The sequence below is a fragment of the Loxodonta africana genome, chromosome 15, assembly GCF_030014295.1.
Source record: "Loxodonta africana isolate mLoxAfr1 chromosome 15, mLoxAfr1.hap2, whole genome shotgun sequence".
In the NCBI taxonomy this organism is placed as follows: Eukaryota; Metazoa; Chordata; class Mammalia; order Proboscidea; family Elephantidae; genus Loxodonta; species Loxodonta africana.
Genome location: NC_087356.1, coordinates 64,403,446 through 64,422,991, shown reverse-complemented (window position 1 = coordinate 64,422,991; position 19,546 = coordinate 64,403,446). Strand labels below are relative to the sequence as shown.

General features: G+C 39.5%; 1 protein-coding gene across 1 annotated transcript; it reads left to right on the top strand.

The window, feature by feature from the left end:
- Positions 1-407: 407 nt before the first annotated feature.
- On the top strand, positions 408-1,399 carry LOC100654629 (olfactory receptor 8A1-like). Its single transcript, XM_003418301.3, has one exon. The coding sequence runs from the start codon at positions 411-413 to the stop codon at positions 1,368-1,370; it is 960 nt and encodes a 319-aa protein (XP_003418349.2). The 5' UTR covers positions 408-410; the 3' UTR covers positions 1,371-1,399.
- The last annotated feature ends 18,147 nt before the right edge of the window (positions 1,400-19,546 follow it).

The following is a 19,546-nucleotide window of genomic DNA, read 5'->3' as shown; positions in this document are numbered from 1 at the left end:
ATGTTTCGTGTACCGAGAGTTCCAGCACTGTAATATGTAGTCACAGTTAAATCCATAGCTGCCCAGTTCCAGGTTCTTTCAGACACCAAGAAAATCTCAGAGGGTACACAAACACTGATAGCTTTGTCCTATTGAGATATTTTCCTATTATTTTTAAAGATCACATTATATTTATTCTTTGTTTTTGCATAGGTTATGAAGGCCTTGGGTAAAACAGTCCTGACATGAAATATGCTATTCACCACATTGTTATTGACCACCCTTAAACTGTTTTAATTTGATAATCAATTTTATCTTCTACCACATCACTAAAAAAAAAAAGAAATTTTTACTATTTGTGGACAAACAGCTTTCTTACTTTCTGTGATTTTTCTTTTTCTTAGTTGCGCATCGCTTGTTTCCTGAAGGAAATGGCCAGACAGAATGATTCCACAGTCACTGAGTTTGTCCTTGAGGGACTGACGGACAGACCAGAACTTCAGCTGCCTCTCTTCCTCCTGTTCCTAGGGATCTATGGTGTCACTGTAGTGGGAAACTTGGGTATGATCCTCCTCATCGCTTTCAATTCCAAGCTCCAATCACCCATGTACTTCTTTCTTGGTAATTTGTCATTCCTAGATCTGTGTTACTCCTCAGTGGTTACCCCCAAACTCCTGGGAAACTTTGTGCAGGAAAAAAATGTTATTTCCTATCCTGGATGTATGACTCAGCTCTTTTTCTTTTGTGTTTTTGCAATTGCTGAGTGCTATATGCTGACTGCCATGGCATATGATAGATATGTAGCTATTTGTAGTCCACTGCTCTACAATGTCACCATGTCCCAAAAGATATGTAATATGCTGGTGAGTGGAGTCTATATCATGGCATCTTTTGGAGCTATGGTCCACACTATTTTCATGACCAGGCTTTCCTTCTGTGAGGACAATATTATCTGCCATTATTTCTGTGACATACTGCCTCTCCTAAAGCTCTCATGCTCCAGTACCTACATCAATGAGCTTTTGGTGATAACTGGAGGTGGATTCGATATGTTGGTAACAACGGTGGCCATCATCATCTCTTATGTCTTTATACTCTCCAACATTCTTCAAATACCCTCATCTGAGAGCAGGTCTAAAGCATTTAGTACATGTGGCTCTCATCTTACAGTTGTTGGAGTTTTATATGGTTCCATGATATTCATGTATTTAAAACCAGCATCCAGCAGTAACACGGCCCAGAAGAAGGTGGCTTCTGTGTTCTACACCACAGTGATCCCAGTGCTGAACCCTTTGATCTATAGCTTGAGGAATAAGGATGTAAAGAATGTGCTCAGCAAAGTCATGGTTATGAGGTATGGACTACGGAAAGGTAGTAACCAGAACCACTAAATTTCATGACAATAGTCTACTTCTTTCTTTTTCTTAACACTAACTTAAACTTAAGCTCCTTCCACTACAGCTGTTAGATATTACCCTTCTATTGAAGTCAGTGCTCGCGCGCGCGCACACACACACACATCTATTCCTTGAACGTAGTCTCCCATGATATGATTCAGTACGTCCTTGATATGACTCAGGCATATATATTTTGAATAATACTTCCCAAGGATCTTCTTCTTCCCTATTGAAGAAACTGAGGTAGAATGTTTATTTTTTCCTTTAGTTGGTGCAAATTGAAATCGTTGACTTCTGTCATTCATAACTAGTTAGATGACACTCAAGCTAAGTGGTGTCAGACTAGGCTGTAACCAAAAATAATAATCTTAACCTCAGTCAAGGACTGAGTCTATAACATAATTTTATACTTGGCTCATATGAAACTCCCTTCATGTGTTCTACTTCATTTTCGTTCTGCCATATATCTTTCTCCTCAGAAATATAATTCCAACTAGTGAACCTTCACCAAAATGAGTGAGGAAATCATTAATAGTGAAACATCCAACACGTGGTAGGCCAGTGCAGCTATTTTCTGAATTGAAGCTTTATCTTTCTAACAAAACTCAGGCAACTGATGATTCTGACATTCAAAGGCTGAACTTCTTAAATGACAGATTTCTTTTGAAAACTTTAATATACTGAGAACAAGGACATGTTCCTAGGAGATGGCCGTAAGTAATTATATTCTACACACAAATTCCTATTTGGTGAACAGTCAGCTAAGCTCTGTCACAATTATGCTACTCTAAATAATTTTATTATAATTATCAAAATTATTGATACAAATACACTGTGTTTGAGTACATGTATGTTTAAAAATATTTCTTGAACACCTTTAATTTCCTGTGGAATTATTTCTCCCTGTAAGCATACCCGTTAGAAATGTGATAGGCCCCCTCGCCTGACAAATTCTGACTTGGTCTTCATATGCCTACTGCTATTATTTGCGTTCTCTTTTCCTGCTTTCTCAGTGGACAGAAAAGATGGTGAGAATTTCTATCGCTTTCATTGCAAAGTTGACATTTACTAAGCTAAAGAGGAAGAGTGAATTTCAAAGTGAACAACATAAGATTTATCTCTTTCCGCACCAAGTCTGATTACAAGCTAACTGTGCTGACCAAGAAAGGCCATTTTCCCATCTACACAAGTTCAAGAACCGATATGTGTCTGTCACAAAATTCCAGCTCTCCTCTGAGGTCCACTTTTTTGAATCTCTATCATGAGGAATAAATGCTAAAACTTTACCTGGCAGAATTCCAGTGACAGATCTACAATGAACGTTGTACTCACATTTTGCATTGAAATGGTCAGCTAGAATTGAAGCTTCTGCCAATCCATTCATTTTTCTTTCCCACCTTGTTGGATTCCAGATTTGCAGGGTCCTGATGACTCAAGACCTTTTGTTGTAAACCAAGCAAAGTTATGTTAGTATTAGACTTGATTAAGGATGATCTTAACTAGTGTAAAAAAATAATTTGTAAGAAAGAGAGATATATAAGTTAATATCTGAAATTTGTAAATTTGTGTAGGTGAAAACTGAAGGAAGACATCAGCTAAAATCAAAGAATTGAGAGTTATATCCCTATCTTAAAATGAAGTTGTAAGTATTTAATAGTAAAATATGGGACAGTGGTCATCCCTCATTGTGAAGGATCATAACACAAGTGAAATGAAAATTAAGTTAATAAAATCTACTTTAAAACTTATTTTAGAAATACTTATAGTAGGAAAAAATAGGCTTCAAATTTCTCTGTATTACTTGGTCTGTGCAAAAGAACTCTACATATTATAGACACTTGCACACACTTACACACACAAGGATACACACATGCACCCAAATATTTGTATATTCTAAAATAAATTAGATAATTAAATAAACTGACCAAAAAAAAAAAAAAAACCTGTTGTGTGAGGAAGAATAAGTGAAGAATATTCAGACCTTGGAAAAAATCATGCTATGGAAATGCAGATCTCTCTTTAAAAAAAAAAAGAACACACATAGAAATAATAGGTTATAGCAGATAGCCTTCATGTCTGAAGACTGATTTCTCTAGGAATGATATAGAAGAGTTAATGATAATGTCAAAAATTTTTTACAGCTGTGCTTCCCTGAGCTTCCACTGTGTGAAAAAGAAACTCCATTTCCAGGGTCACATGTTTTCCTCTGAAAGCCAAACAGAGCACTTACTTCTCTGTCAATTCACCTTACCCAGCTCTCAATACTCCCTGTAAATAGGAGACTATTTAAAAACTGAATTTGGTACAGGAATGACCGTGCTTAGTTCCAATGCTTCTCCTTTCCTCTCTCCCCCCCGCCCCCCCCATGGATTTAAAGAAAACATTGTCTTCCAGTTGATTCAGACTCATAGAAACCCTACAGGACAGAGTAGAACTGCCCCACAGTGTTTCTAAGGAGCAGCTGGTGGATTCGAACTGCTGATTTTTTGGTTAGCAGTCAAGCTCTTATTGGCATTCAAAACTGCACACATTTAAAAGGTACAATTTCATGTGTAATTATGTACGTAGACATGCATATAAGAAGCCATTACCAAGGTCAATGCAAATGTTTCCTCAATATGAAAGTAAATGTTCCCTCAAGCCCCTTGGTAATCCCTTCATCCCCACTACCATGCTCCCCATTTCCTAAGCAACCACTGCTGTGCTTTCTGGCAGTGATTGGTTTTCTTTTTCAAGAGTTTTATACAAATTAAATCATATAGGAATTACTCCTTGTATGAGGCTTGTTTCATGAGGCATGATTATTTTGAGATTCAGCCATATTATTGCATGTATCAATAGTTTACTCCTTTTTACTGTAAAAGCAGTATTCCGTTGTATGTGTATACCACAGCATGTTTATCCATTTACCTGGCAGTGGACATTGGGGTTGTTTCCTGTTTGGGATAACGAATAAAGTTGCTATGGGGCATTTGTGCAAAAGTCTTCACATGTGAACATCCTTTCGTTTCTCTTGGATAATCGCGTGGGAGTGGAATAACTCAATCGAATAGTAAGTACATAGGAGCCCTGGTGGCACAATTGTTAGGCACTACACTGCTAACCAAAAGGCTGGCAATTTAAACCTACCCTGCAGCTCCACTGGAGAAAGATCTATCTGCTTCCATAAAGAAACCCCGATGGGGCATTTCTACTTTGCCACATGGAGTCCCTACGAGTCTGAAATAACTCGAGGGCATCCAACAACATAGTAGACGTCTTTGTCATCTAGTGCTGCTATAAGAGAAATGCCACAAGTGGATGGCTTTAACAAAGAGAAATTTATTTTCTCACAGTCTAGTAGCCTAGAAGTCCAAAGTTAGGGCATCACCTCCAGGGGAAGTCTTTCTCTCTCTGTCAGCTCTGGAGAAAGGTTCTCATCAATCTTCCCCTGGTCGAGTAGCTTCTCAGGTGCAAAGTCCCAGAGTTGAAAGGATGCGCTCTGCTCCTGGTGCTGCTTTCTTTGTGGTATAAGGTCCCCTACTCTCTGCTTGCTTCCCTTTCATTTTGTGTCTTGTAAGATAAATGGTGGTGCAGGTCACAGCTCAGGGAAACTCCCTTTACGTTGGATCAGGGATGTGACCTTAATAAGGATGTTACAATTCCACCCAATCACAAGATGGAGGTAAACCACACAATAGTAGGAGTTATGGCCCAACCAAGTTGACACATATTTTGGGGGGACACAAATTCACTCCATGACATTAGATATACATTTACCTTTTTCGAGACCGAAAAACTGTTTTCCCAGGGACTGTGCCATTTTATATCCCCACCAGCAGTTTATGAGAATGCCAATTTGTCCACTGCCTCAACAACACTTGATGTGGTCACTATTTCTTTTTTTAAAATAATTTTTATTGTGCTTTAAGTGAAAGTTTACAAATCAAGTCAGTCTCTTATACAAAAAAACCATATACACCTTGCTACACACTCCCAATTACTCTAACCCTAATGACACAGCCCGCTCTCTCCCTCCACTCTCTCTTTTTGTGGCCATTTCGCCAGCTTCTAACCCCTTCCACCCTCTCATCTACCTTCCAGGCAGGAGATGCCAACATAGTCTCAAGTGTCCATCTGATCCAAGAAGCTCACTCCTCACCAGCATCCCTGTCCAACACACTGTCCAGTCCAATCCATGTCTGAAGAGTGGGATTCAGGAATGGTTCGTGTCCTGGGGCAACAAAAGGTCTGGGGGCCTTGACTGCCAGGGTCCTTCTAGTCTCAGACCATTAAGCCTGGTCTTATGAGAATTTGGAGTCCGCATCCCACTGCTCTCCTGCTCCCTCAGGGATTCTCTGTTGTGTTGCCTGTCAGGGCAGTCATTGGTTATGGCCAGGCACCATCTAGTTCTTCTGGTCTCAGGATGATGTAGTCTCTGGTTCATGTGGCCCTTTCTGTCTCTTGGGCTCCTAATTGCCTTGTGTCCTTGGTGTTCTTCATTCTTCTTTGATCCAGGTGGGTTGAGACCAACTGATGCATCTTAGATGGTTCCTTGCTAGTGTTTAAGACCCCAGACGCCACTCTTCAAAGTGGGATGCAGAATGTTTTCTTAATAGATTTTATTATGCCAATTGACTCAGATGTCCCCTGAAACCATGGTCCCCAGACCCCTGCCCCTGTTATGCTGGCCTTCGAAGAATTCAGTTTATTCAAGAAACTTCTTTACTTTTGGTTTAGTCCAATTGTGCTGACCTCCCCTGTATTGTGTGTTGTCTTTCCCTTCATCTAAAGTAGTTCTTATCTACTATCTAATTAGTGAATGCCCCTCTCCCACCCTCCCTCCCTCACCCCTCTCGTAACCACAAAAAAATGCTTTCTTCTCAGTTTAAACTATTTCTCAAGTTCTTATAATACTGGTCTTAAACAATATTTGTCCTTTTGCAACTAATTTCACTCAGCATAACGCCTTCTAGGTTCCTTCATGTTATGAAATGTTTCACAGATTCCTCACTGTTCTTTATCGATGTGTAGTATTCCATTGTGTGAATAAACCGTAATTTATTTATCTAATCATCTGTTGATGGACACCTTGGTTGCTTCCACCTTTTTGCTATTGTAAACAGTGCTGCAGTAAACACGGGTGTGCATGTATCTGTTCTTGTAAAAATAAAGGCTCATATTTTTCTAGGATATATAGGAGTGGGATTGCTGGATCGTATGGTAGTTCTATTTCTAGCTTTTTAAGGAAGTGCCAAATCAATTTCCGAAGTGGTTGTACCATTTGACATTCCCACCAGCAGTGTAGAAGTGTTCCAATCTCTCCATAGCCTCTCCAACATTTATTATTTTGTGTTTTTTGGATTAATGCCAGCCTTGTTGCAATGAGATGAAATCACATTGTAGTTTTGATCTGCATTTCTCTAATGGCTAATGATGGTGAACATTTCCACATATATCTGTTAGCTACCTGAATGTCTTCTTTAGTGAAGTGTCTATTCATATCTTTTGCCCATTTTTTAATTGGGTTATTTGTATTTTTGCAGTTGAGTTTTTGCAGTATCATGTAGATTTTAGAGATCAGTTGCTGATCAAAAATGTCTTAGCTAAAAACTTTTTCCCAGTCTGTAGGTAGTCTTTTCACTCTTTTGGTGAAGTCTTTGGATAAGCACAGGTGTTTGATTTTTAGGAGCTCCCACTTATCTAGTTTTTCTTCTACATTCTTTATAGTGTTTTGTATACTGTTTATGGCATGTATTAGGGCTCCTAACATTGTCCCTATTTTTTCTTCCATGGTCCTTATCATTTTAGATTTTATATTTAGGTCTTTGATCCATTTTGAGTTAGTTTTTGTGCATGGAGTGAGGTATGGGTCTTGTTTCATTTTTTTGCAGGTGGATATCCAGTTATGCCAGCACCATTTGTTAAAAAGACTGTCTTTTCCCCATTTAACTGTTTTGGGGCTTTTGTCAAACATCAACTTCTCATATATGGATGGATTTATGTCTGGGTTCTCAATTCTGTTCCATTGGTCCATGTATCTGTTGTTGTAGCAGGACCAGGCTGTTTTGATGTGGTCACTCTTTTTAATGTTAAGCATTTTAATCAGTGTCTAGTAATACGTGATTTTGATTTAATTAGCACTTTCTTAATGAATACTTTTCTAGTTTCTTAAAGTGAAAGCTGACATCATTGATATAAGACCTTTGGTAACCCATAACAAGGCAATAATTAAATAAAGAAACCCAATTTATACAGCTCATTGTTGGTTTACAAAGTCCTTTTTGTTTGTTTTTCATCTGACAGTGTGAATTAAAAAAAATTTCAAAATTGCAATCCAAATTTATTTTGTCTATCGCTATGGTTATGTTATTAACTTAAAATACAGTCAAGCTAATTCACTTTCTGCTTATATTTTGCATTTTAAAATTTTCCCCCAGTGTTGATGATTTTATTTTATTAATTGTGAAAACAGAATAATTTCAAAAGACAGAATTCATATTTGTGTGTGCACTGTAATTTATCCAAATAATCTCTTGTACACAATCGTTTAGCTTTTTTGTAATGTTTTACTAAGACAAACCATATTGATATGAAAACCCTGTTCTTATACATGTTTGTAGTATTGAAAATGTATTTTCTGGGTCATTCCAATAATTTTAGTTCCTGCATCAAAAAGTAAATATATGTGATATTGTTAGATATTGCCAATTTCCCCTCTATGTGGGTTGTAAAAATTTACATTCCTACAAGATATGTATGGATTATACCTCAACATAAACAAAAATAAAAATTCTCACAGTTCGACCAATAAGCAACATCATGATAAACAGAGAAAATACTGAAGGTGTCAAGGATTTCACTTTACTTGGATCCACAATCAACGCCCATGGAAGCAGCAGTCAGGAAATCAAGCGTCACATTGCATTGGGCAAATCTGCAGCAAAAGACCTATTTAAAGTATAAGAAAGCAAAGATGTCACCTTGAAGACTAACGTGGGCCTGACCCAATCTCTTCACACGCATGTGAAAGCTAACAATTAATAAGGAAAACCAAGAAGAACTGATGTCTTCGAATTATGATGTTGTTAAAAAATATCGAATATACCATGGACTGCCAGAAGAACAAACAAATCTGTATTGCAAGAAGTACAGGCAGGAGGCAGGCCAAGATGGCTGACTAGGATCCCTCGGATCCCTCTTGCAACAAAGACTCAGAAAAACAAGTGAAATGATCACATACATGACCATCTACGAACCCTGACCGTCAAACGCAGATCTAAAGAGTTGACCTGAGTGACAGGGGAGTGAAAAGCTGTGTCCTGAAGCAGCAACAACCTCTGGAACCGGCATCCAGTGCCACAGCCTTGAGCCCTCGTGGTTCCCTAGTGCCCAGTGGAAGGGCTGATTGCATCTTGCTGAGGTAGGGCAGGCACCGGACACAGCCCTAACCCCTAGCCCCCTGGGGTTACCTTGGTAGAGACTCAGCCAGTGCAAGCAGACTGCACACTGATGCGGCTAAGGAGAGAATGAGCAACCATGGGGAAGCAGTGACTCTTTTCAGAGCCTGGAGCCAGCGTCCCAGTCAGAAAATCTTGGCGCCGGGCTTTGGGCTGGGTGCAGGGGAGCTGAGCATGGCTTCCTCAGACGGCGCAAACACGGGACACAGGCCTACCCCCCTGAAGTGGCCTCCAGGGAAGCCCAGCCAGCACGTGCAGGCAGCACAATGACATGGCTGACAGGAGGAGAAGTCACCGGGAGGCAGCGACTGGTTTTGGAGCCTGGAGTGCAGCGTCCCAGCCAGGGAACCTTGGCACTGGGCTTTGGACTGGGAGCAGAGGAGCTGACTACAGCTTCTGAGACAGCACAAGCACGGGACGCAGGCCACGCCCTTGGGGGCAATCTCGACCTAGCCAGTGCTCACGGGCTACACGCCCCTCTGGAATCTCAGATAAAACAGTCATCAACAAGCAAGATAAGTAACTTTGTCTATATTGCTGTGTGCTACTCTCTCTTATCTATCTGATCCCTCCCCTTTCTGCCCCAGGCGGCTTCATTAACATTGGAATTTCCTGGGCCAGGGAGTGAAGTGCTCTGTGTTTTTTTGTTTGTTTGTTTTTGTTTTTTGTCTTTTCCTAACCCATTCTTCTGGCCTGAGAGAAGCAGCTTCTAAGAACCCAGGGAATAAAAATCCTTCCCTGACCACAAAATTGGACTAAAAATACAGAACCAGCTCCAGCCAAGCATATGAGATCCACAGTGTTGGGCTTTCATCCCTATCGGGAACAAGGTGGCTATTATAATGCAAAGGGAATTCTGATAGTGATCTGACTGTAATTGTTTTAGCAGATTACTGGAAAGACAAGTTTTCCAGGTCTGATATCTCTACCTATTAAACAGAGCCCTCACTGACCCACAACAGGAACTGAGGGCCAAAGTGCCACCCAAACCACCCAAAGGGGTCTGAGGATAGTGACACCTACCAATCTATAGAGGTACATGCATTGGGTGCCTAAGGTACAGCTGCAGAGCCCACCCACCAAAGTGCTTTAGGAATAGAGACACACCTACCTCACTGGCACTTGGGGGAAGCCTGTCAGAAACCTGTCCCCCCTGGAGTGTGACACCCTGCTGCTACTAGAATCTGGTGCACACAACTAGCACCACTACTCCTCTAAGTGAATACATGACAGTCTACCCCACACACTTGGTGACCCAAAATCAGATTCTACTCAAGAATAGTGAATGGACTTTTAGGCTTATACATCTGGTAACAGCCCAAATCAGCTGGTAATAGGTCATAACTGATTCAAAGGCTACAACAATCAAGACAGTGCAATCTAGTAGCACATCTGCATATATTGAAAAAAAACAAAACAAGATAAGGCTCAGTGAGCAAATATAAAATAAATCATTACAATATCTTATAGATGGCTTGGAGACAGCAGTCGATATCAAACCACATAAAGAAGCAGACCATGATTGCTTCTACAACTCCCCAGATTAAAGAATCAAAATCTTTCCCAAATGAAGATACAATCCTGGAATTGCCAGATGCAGAATATAAAAAACTAATTTACAGAATGCTGCAAGACATCAGCATCCTGTCTTCCTCGGAGTGTGACCCCCTGCCACTACTAGAATCTGGTGCATGCAACCATCACCACTACTCCTCTACGTTAGTAGGTGACAGACTACACCACACACTAGGTGATGCACTGTCAGGACACCTCAGCTTATTCTATTCAAGAATAGTGAATGGACTTAGAGGCTTATATTTCTGGTAAGAGCTCAAACCAGCTGGTAACAGGACATAACTGATTCAAAGCCTACAACAATCAAGATAGCACAATCTGGTAGCCCATCTGGATGTATTGAAACAAAACAAAACAAGAGGATAAGACTTAGTGAGCAAGTATAAAATAAATCATTACAATATCTTATAGATGGCTCAGAGACAGCAGTCAATATCAAATCACATAAAGAAGCAGACCATGATTGCTTCTACAAAACCCCAAATCAAGGAATCAAAATCTTTCCCAAAATGAAGATACATTCCTGGAATTGCCAGATGTAGAATAGAAAAAACTAATATACAGAATGTTTTGAGACATCAGGGATGACCTCAGAAATGAAATAAGGCAATCTACAGAAAAAGCCAAGGAACACACTGATAAAGCAGTTGAAGATATCAAAAAGATTATTCAAGAACACAGTGAAAATTTAATAAGCTGCAAGAATCCATAGAGAGACAGCATTCAGAAATCCAAAAGATTAACAGTAAAATTACAGAATTAGAGAACTCAATAGGAAGACAGAGGAGCAGAATCGAGCAATTGGAATGCAGAGTAGGGGAGATGGAGGATAAGGCAATTGACACCAATATTGTTGAAGAAAAATCAGATAAAAGAATTAAAAAAAATGAAGAAACCCTAAGAATCATGTGGGACTTTATCAAGAAGAATAGCTTGTGTGTGTTTGGAGATCCATAACAGGGAGGGATAACAGAAAATACAGAGAGAATAGTTGAAGATGAGTTGGCAGAAAACTTTCCTGGTGTCACAAAAGACGAAAGGATAACTATCCAAGATGCTCATCGAACCTCATATAAGATTGACCCAAAAAGAAAATCACCAAGGCATATTATCATCAAACGCACCAAAACCAAAGATAAAGAGAAAATTTTAAAAGCAGCCAGGGATAAAAGAAAGGTTTCCTACAAAGGAGAATCAATAAGAATAAGTTCAGACCACTCAGCAGAAACCATGCAGTCAAGAAGGCAATGGGACGACATATATAGAGCACTGAAGGAGTATGTATGAATATTAAGTTTGGAAGAGATCATCCAGTGTAGAGCAGAAATAATTCAGCAAAATATGACACATGTTGTTATGAACTCCAAGACATGGAGAACATTTTCTAAATCTTCAGAGAACAGCACCATGCTATCTACAAAGAAATGAGAATAACACTGACTTCAAACTTCTTATCATAGCAATACCACGACTTACCTGTCAGTGTGGCAATGACTATAGGATTCTGTATGAAATGTGCTAAATCCAGGTTTACATATCCAGCCCAGCTATTATTTAAGTGTGAAAGCAAAATCAAGGTATTTTCATTCTTGAAACTACACAAATTATACATATTCTTTTTTAAACATGTTACTTATGGATGCAAGAATGTAATTCAGAAAAATAACGTATTTTTCCTCAGAGTTGTATCCAAGTGTTTTCCACTTTGCTAATCCTGTCCTCCATCGTTTCCAACCTGTTCGTCAGCACTTCTATGACACTGTCCATTTCTGAAATCTTGTTTATCTTTTGGATTTAATCATTTTTGTATCATTTCTAGTTGTGAATGTATTTTCCATTTTGTCCCTGTGTTATTATCCATAAATCTTCCTTTTTTTTTGGTCTGTATTTTCCATGAATTTGTCTATTTTTTCCTCATTTTTGCCCTCTTTTTGCTTCAACTTGTGGATAGCCCTGAATATTAGAGATTTGAATTCCCTATCAGGCAGTTCTTGGAACTCTATGGGGCAGTTCTACTCTATCCTCTAGGGTCACTATGAGTTGGAATTGACTTGACGGCACTGGGTTTTGGGATCAGGTAGTTCTAGTGCTTTTTCTTCTACTGTAAAGTCATGTGGTGTTTCATTTTGGAAGCCTCTGGAAGCATCTACTGCCTTTGGGACACTCAGTAATAATTTTCTTCATTTCTTGACTGTAGATTTGTTTGTTTTGTCTTTTTTGTTTTATTGGCTATGTCTGCGCAGGCAGGCTCTGCGTTCTTTGTTGTTTGCTTGTCCGTAGTCATGATACTTTTCACTTCCTTGATCAATGGGCAGGGCCAGTCACTCAGCTATGGTACAACAAGGCAGGTACAGCTGAATGGGAGAGGCTGTGATGAGTTTTTTTGTGGCAAATACTAGAGCTGACAGGGCACTCCAGGAATCCTTGCTCGACAGGTTCCAGTAGGCTATGCCTGTGCAGCTTGGAGATGTGATGTTCAGTGCATGGTGCAGGCAGGTAGGAAAGAGGGGGGAGGTTGTGATATGTGAAGTGAATATGGGTATAGGAAAGAGGAGAGAGAAACAGGAACCAAAAACAAACAAAGAGAAAAGAAAGGAGTGCTAAGGAAGCTTGCCATTGGAGTGGAAAGATGAGAAACAAGAAATGGAGAAAAGAAAAAAAGGAAAAAAGAAACAGAAGAGAAAAAGAAAAATAACTAGATGAAAATTTGGAAAAGAGAAAAGAAGAGCCCTCAGGAGTCCCACTGGTGGGGCCACAAAGACGAGGGAAGTGGGTCCCAAGATGTGCAGTATAGCCTGGCTAGAGGGGGTATAGATGTCATACAGCATCACGTATTGAGGAGACAGGAAAAAGAAGGTAAGTATAGAGAGACGAGAACTGTGGAACTGTGAAATGAAGAAAGACAGAGAAAAAGAAGGAGAAAAGGAAAAAAAAGAAGGAAAGAAATAATGGAAAAAAGAAATGCCCCAGGGATCCCACCTACACAGCTGTGCAGATTGGGGGAGTGATTCCTAAGCCGTGCAGTACAGCCCGGCTAGAAGGGGCTCCCAAACCACGAAAAGAAAAAGAAAACAAGCAAAACAAAACAAGAAAAAAAAAACAAAAACAAACAAGGGATCCCACCGGGGCATGGTGTTGTGGGCCAGGGGAGTGGTTCCCCAGTGATGTGGGGCTTCACAGCCTTTCAAGAAGGAGCAAAGATAGCACATGGAGCCAGTGTTTGAGAGAAAGGAGGGGGAGGTGGTGGGAGGCACAGAGGAAACCAAAAGAAACGGAAAGAAGCAACACCATCTCAGGATGCTGGCCAGTGTGGGCGTGGTAAATACAAGCAGCCTGAGGCCAAAGCGGTTGCCTCCTGGCCAAGAGACTGGAGCTGGAGGAAAGCAGAGGAGGCTGAAGTGGGGAGGGGAAGATGGGTGGGGGTTAGGAAAGGGTATATCACTCCTTACTGGGTGGTCTGTCTCCTGCTGGGGATTTCGAGAAGCTGCTTCCCCTACTCTCTGTCCACAGATCTTCAATGTAGTTGGGGTGAATCCAAGTGGCACAAATGCTGTACTTCTCAGCCGGACGAGCCACCACAGCCAACCAGGAAGCTCAGAGGTAGAGCACCAGGGAGAGGACGGAGGTTAGAAAAGCATGTATCGATGGTTACCGGGTGCTCTGTCTCCTGCTGGGAGCTCCGTGAAACTACTTTCCCATACTCCTTCTCCGTGGATCCTCCGCAGGAGTCCAAGGTGTCAATCTATGCTGCATTAGAAGATAGGGGCCCTCCACATCTATCTCCCCTCGCTCTGTCCTCTGTCAGTTTCTCATTCCATTCAGTGTTTGGCTGAGTTCTTTATCTCTTCATTTGTCACTTCAGGTTTCAGGAATGACATTTGTCTCTGTTTTACTTAGTTTTTCAAGTCTTTGCTGTGGAGGGACAGTATAGTGCTTCAGTCTATGGCACCATATTGGCCAGAAGTCTTATTTATTGTGTTGTAGTGAAAGCTTACAATTCAGGTCAGTCTCTCATACAAAAACTTATACACACCTTGCTACGTAACCCTAGCTGCTCTCCCCCTAATATGACAGCACAGCCCTCCTCTACACCCTGTATTCCCTGTATACATTCAACCAGCTCCTGTCCCCTTCTGCCTTTTCATCTCACCTCCAGGCAGGAGCTGCCCATACACTCTGACTTGTTACTTGAGCCAAGAAGCTCACTCATCACCAGTATCATTTTCTGTCTTATAGTCAAGTCCAACCCCTGTCTGAAGAGTTGGCTTTGGGAATGGTTCCAGTCTTAGGCTAATGGTGGTTCTGGAGGCCATGACCTCTGGGGTCCCTCCTGTCTCAGTCAAACCATTAAGGCTGGTCTTTTTATGAGAATTTGAGGTCTGCATCCCACTGTTTTCCTTCTCCATCAGGGTTTCTCTGTTGTGTTCTCTGTCAAGGCAGTGATTGGTGTTAGCAGGGCACCATCTAGTTCTTCTGTTCTCAGGCTGATGGAGGCCCTGGCTTATGTGACACTTTCTGTCTTTTGGGCTTATATTTTCCTTGTACCTTTAGTGTTCTTCATTCTCCTTTGCTTCAGATGGGTTGAGATCAATTAAGCTGAGATCCATTTTGGTCTTTTTCTTTTCTTTCCTGTCTTTCATTCTTCATGTATGATGTCCTTGATGTCATTTCACAATTCATCTGGTCTTCGGTCATTAGTGTTCGGTGTATCAAATCTATTCTTGAGATGGTCTCTAAATTCAGGTGGGAAAAACTCAAGGTTGTACTTTGGCTCTTTTGAACTTTTTCTAATTTTCCTCAACTTCAACTTGAGCTTGCATATGAACAATTGATGGTCTGTAGAAAAAAAAAAAAAGTTTTTTTTTTTTCTCCATAGTCATCCCCTGATCTTGTTCTGATTGTTGATAGTGAGCTTTTCCATGGTATCTTTCCACAAATGTAAGTTTGATTCTTGTGTATTCCACTGATGAGGTACACATGTATAGTCACTGTTCATGTTGATGAAAAAAGATATTTGCAATTTCCAGTGTCGTTTCTCTCACCAAGACCATATTTTCCAACTATCAACCTTTCTTTGTTTCCAACTTTTGCATTCCAATTGCCAGTAATGATCAGTGCATCTTGATTGCATGGTTGATCAATTTCAGACTGCAGAAGTTGGTAAAATACAATTTTTTCATCTTTAACCTTAGTGGTTGGAGTGTAAATTTGATAATAGTTGTATTAACTGGTCTTCCTTGTAGGCTTATGGATATTATCCTATCACCGACAGTGTTACACACCAGTATAGACCTTGAAATATTCTTTTTGATGATGAATGGGACACTATTCCTCTTCAATTTCATCACTCCTGGCATAGTAGACCATACTATTTTCTGATTCAAAATGGCCAGTACCAGTCCATTTCAGCTCATAATGCCTCAGATATTGACATTTTTGCATTCCGTCTCATTTTTGATGACTTCCAATTTTGCTAGATTCATACTTCTACATTCCTTGTTCTGATTATTAACAGATGTTTGCAGGTATTTCTTCTCACTTTCATTCATGCAACATCAGCAAATAAAGGTCCCGCATGCTTAACTTCATCCATATCTTTAAGGCTGACTCTACTTTGAGGAGGCAGCTCTTCCCCCATCCTATTTCTAGCGCCTCCCAACCTGAGGGGCTCATCTACTGGCACTATACCAGACAATGTTCCAATGCTATTCATAATGTTTTCAATGGCCAGCTTATTCAGAAGTAGACTGCCAGGTCCTTCTTCCTAATCTTAGTCTGGAAGTCCCATTGAAACCTGTACACCGAGGGTGACCTCAGTGGGATTTGAAATACTGGTGTCACAGCTTCCAGTATTACAGCAACATGCAAGCCACCACAGTACAACAAACTGAAAGACATGTGGTGGAAATTCAGTGCACTAACAGACATCAAAAAGTCATAAATCCAACATTCATTCTTTAATCTTAGAAGTCAGACATATAAAAAATGACTGTGAAGATGACACTTAATAAAAACTGTACATTCGTTTTCATACCCTTAAATATTTCCACTAAATACAGGAAGAAAGGAAGAATGTAGTTGATTATTTATGAATGCTTATGGCTATCAATTAATATAGTTCTTAAAGTGTTACCCATTATTTTTTAGTTGATTTTGACTTATAGTGAACCTATAGGACAGGGTAGAACTTTCCCATAGGGTTTCCAAAGAGTGGCTGGTGAATTCGAACTGTGGACTTTTTGGTTAGCAGCTGAGCTCTTAACCACTGCACCACTAGCTACCCCTGAGGTGTTACAGATGTGATATGATACTACCATAGTGACCTGCACATGTAAAAGCTCAACGCATTTCTGCCACTAGTAAATAGTGAATTTGTCCTGAGAAGATATTTGGCATGAAACTCACATTTTGAGTTTTACTGAATTCAAGGCTAAAACATTTATATCAGTAGGTCAAAGAAAACACTGAAATGATTTTCAGGATACTGAGTCCTATGCTTGGGAAACATTGTTTAAAAATGAATAGTTGTTTTTTTTTTTAAGAGTTTAGAAGCCAAATTTAAATCAGTGATTAGATTCTCTGTGCTCTAAGGTGTAGGAGAAAAATTAGATAAGCAAATTAGAACTAAAAGGTTAGTGAAAAAGTGATATGGTCTGTCAATAATTACCACTTCAGTTTAAATGTCTCCTTATTAACCAGTCAACATCGTTTCCCGGGGAAATACTATCTAGATCTATAACAGTTTCTTCTTCTTTCAAAACAAAAATAAAAATTAAATATATAAATGTGATTAGTACAGCTTTGGAATTGTAAAATGTAGCCACTAATATATGTAGTAGTCAAGTAAAACAATATAATTCTTGTTCAAAACACCAATGACCTTGGAAAGAGGGGAAAAAGCAATAATTTTTAGACTTATTCATCTGCAAATCATTCTTGTCTTGAGTATTTTGAGATTTAATAGGGAAAGCTGTTGTGGAGATTTATATCAAAATGTATTACGGATGTCTCAGATAAGGTCCTTTTTGTATCTGAAGAAGTACCTAATCTTCACAAGAGAAAGAAGTACCTAATCTTCCCCAAGGAAATAAAGCATCTAGAATTGAGTTTAAAACCTTTCAGTCTTGGATTCCCAAGACCTAAGTATGCAAGCCCCAGATTAACTCTAAGAACCTATGACCACATCTCAAGTATATGACTCTACTTTTGGAGGCGTCAACAGGAGTGTGTTACAAATTCTGATGAGAACCCTCCCCTGTACAACTGCATCAAAACCTGTATGGAGTATATTTAGGAGAAATGTTGGTCTTCCCATTTAGATCATCATTGATACTGCAGGATGTTTATTCAACATTCCTGGAGAATAACTATTAACTGACTTTAATTACATAACAAAGAGTTAAAAACCTAAAAGCAAGAGTTATTACACCCTCTTTTAGGGGCACACACAGAGATGAGGGCCTGGACCTCTGCTCTTTGAAGTGAGAACACTCACCAAACTGCTGAATGTCTGTTTATGATAATCCAACAATCATTCTATATGGGAGCCATACTCTACTACTGTACAGAATTTTCTCCTTCCAAGAAGTAATATCAAAATTTTAATTCAGGACATTGGAAATATCAATATTCTGGGAATGCCATTATAACTCAGTACCATAATTCAGTAATTGCTTTTCCTAGGAGAATTTCACTTCTGAGAGTCTTTCCAGGAATTGTGGTCCTATGGGCATACTCTACTAATGTATGTCCTTGGAGTTCAAAGACCTAAAAACAAAAGATGAAAGTATTCCCTTCCTATAAAAGGTATCTGAGGATCTGGAGGTAGAATGAGATCTTATTATTTCTCACTCATAGTGAATTATAGAGTTTGAAAATATTATAGTTATTACAGACATTAGAGTTTTCCAGCCCAGCCCCACCCTTTTGCAGAAGTGGAAAGGTAAAATGGATTTCCCAATGTCACACAGTGAATTAGTGGCGCATCTGGAGCAGAAACCCATTTTTAGAATTTTTAAGGACGGGCTATATTCCTTCTTCCTTACCAGTAGTTGCCATTTTATTTTTCGATGTTAAGTTCAATAACAGCTCAATCAAAACAAGATCAGCAAGGTCCTGCACAGGTAAATTTTGCCATGAAGCTATGACAGTTTATCTCACAATACAAGAGAGACAAAGTAAGTTAGGTAGGAGCAACACTCTTTTACTCCTGACAACATTCAAGTAAGTACACAAATTCCGAGTATACTTTTATTAAGCTTTTATTGGTAAGAACAATTACTTAGGGAGAATTGCAAAATATAATCTAATAGCACAATTACTGACACAAACATATGCAGCTATTACATAAACCAACAGAACTGAGGCTCAAGAAAATGATATTTCTGTTACCTGTGAGCATGCAAGGTGGAACAACAGGAAAACTTGTCTTCTCTTCTTTGTTATTTCATTGCTTTCCTAAGATGTACCCATAAGAGCTTCCAAAGCTTTTCCTAGAAAGAAAAACAAATATAATACTCACTCATTTGAATGAAAGAACTCCAGGATTAAGTTGAAGACGACTTAATCTGGAGCATCCTGCCCTCTGCACATCTTTAAAGGTTATTAATCTCGACCCTAAGATCTGCATTTCCTTACTAATGTCTCCTTGAGGAGAGCTTTGTATTCTGTGGGCAACAGCAATCTAGGGTGCACGCAAGGCCCAACATTAAAACTGAAATGATTTCTTAAAACTTTCTTAAGCTAATTAAACCTTGATATACCCAGCACCAACAGATCCAGCATATTAGGCTGTAGTCACAGTTCAGTCCATAACAGCTGAGTTCCTGTTTGTTCCAGACACTAGTAACATCTCAGATGGCACACAATTATCGGCATCTTTTTTTTTCTACTATTAAGAAAATTTTCCTGGTCTTGAAATAACACATTGTATTTATTATCTGTAGTCTATGAAGGTCTTTGGCCAAAAATAACACAATCCTGACACAAAAAATGTGTTTAAGCATCTTACTAATGACCACCCTTAAACTCTTAATTTGATGATCATTTTGTTTCTTCTACGACAACACGAATAAAACTATTACTAATCATAGGTAAATAGGTTTCTTACCTCCTCTGATTTTCTTTTCTTAGTTTCACATCTCCTGCTTCCTGAAG

Coding starts and splice junctions, on each gene's coding strand:
- LOC100654629 (XM_003418301.3), top strand. CDS start 411: ATGGCCAGACAGAATGATTCCACAGTCACTGAGTTTGTCCTTGAGGGA.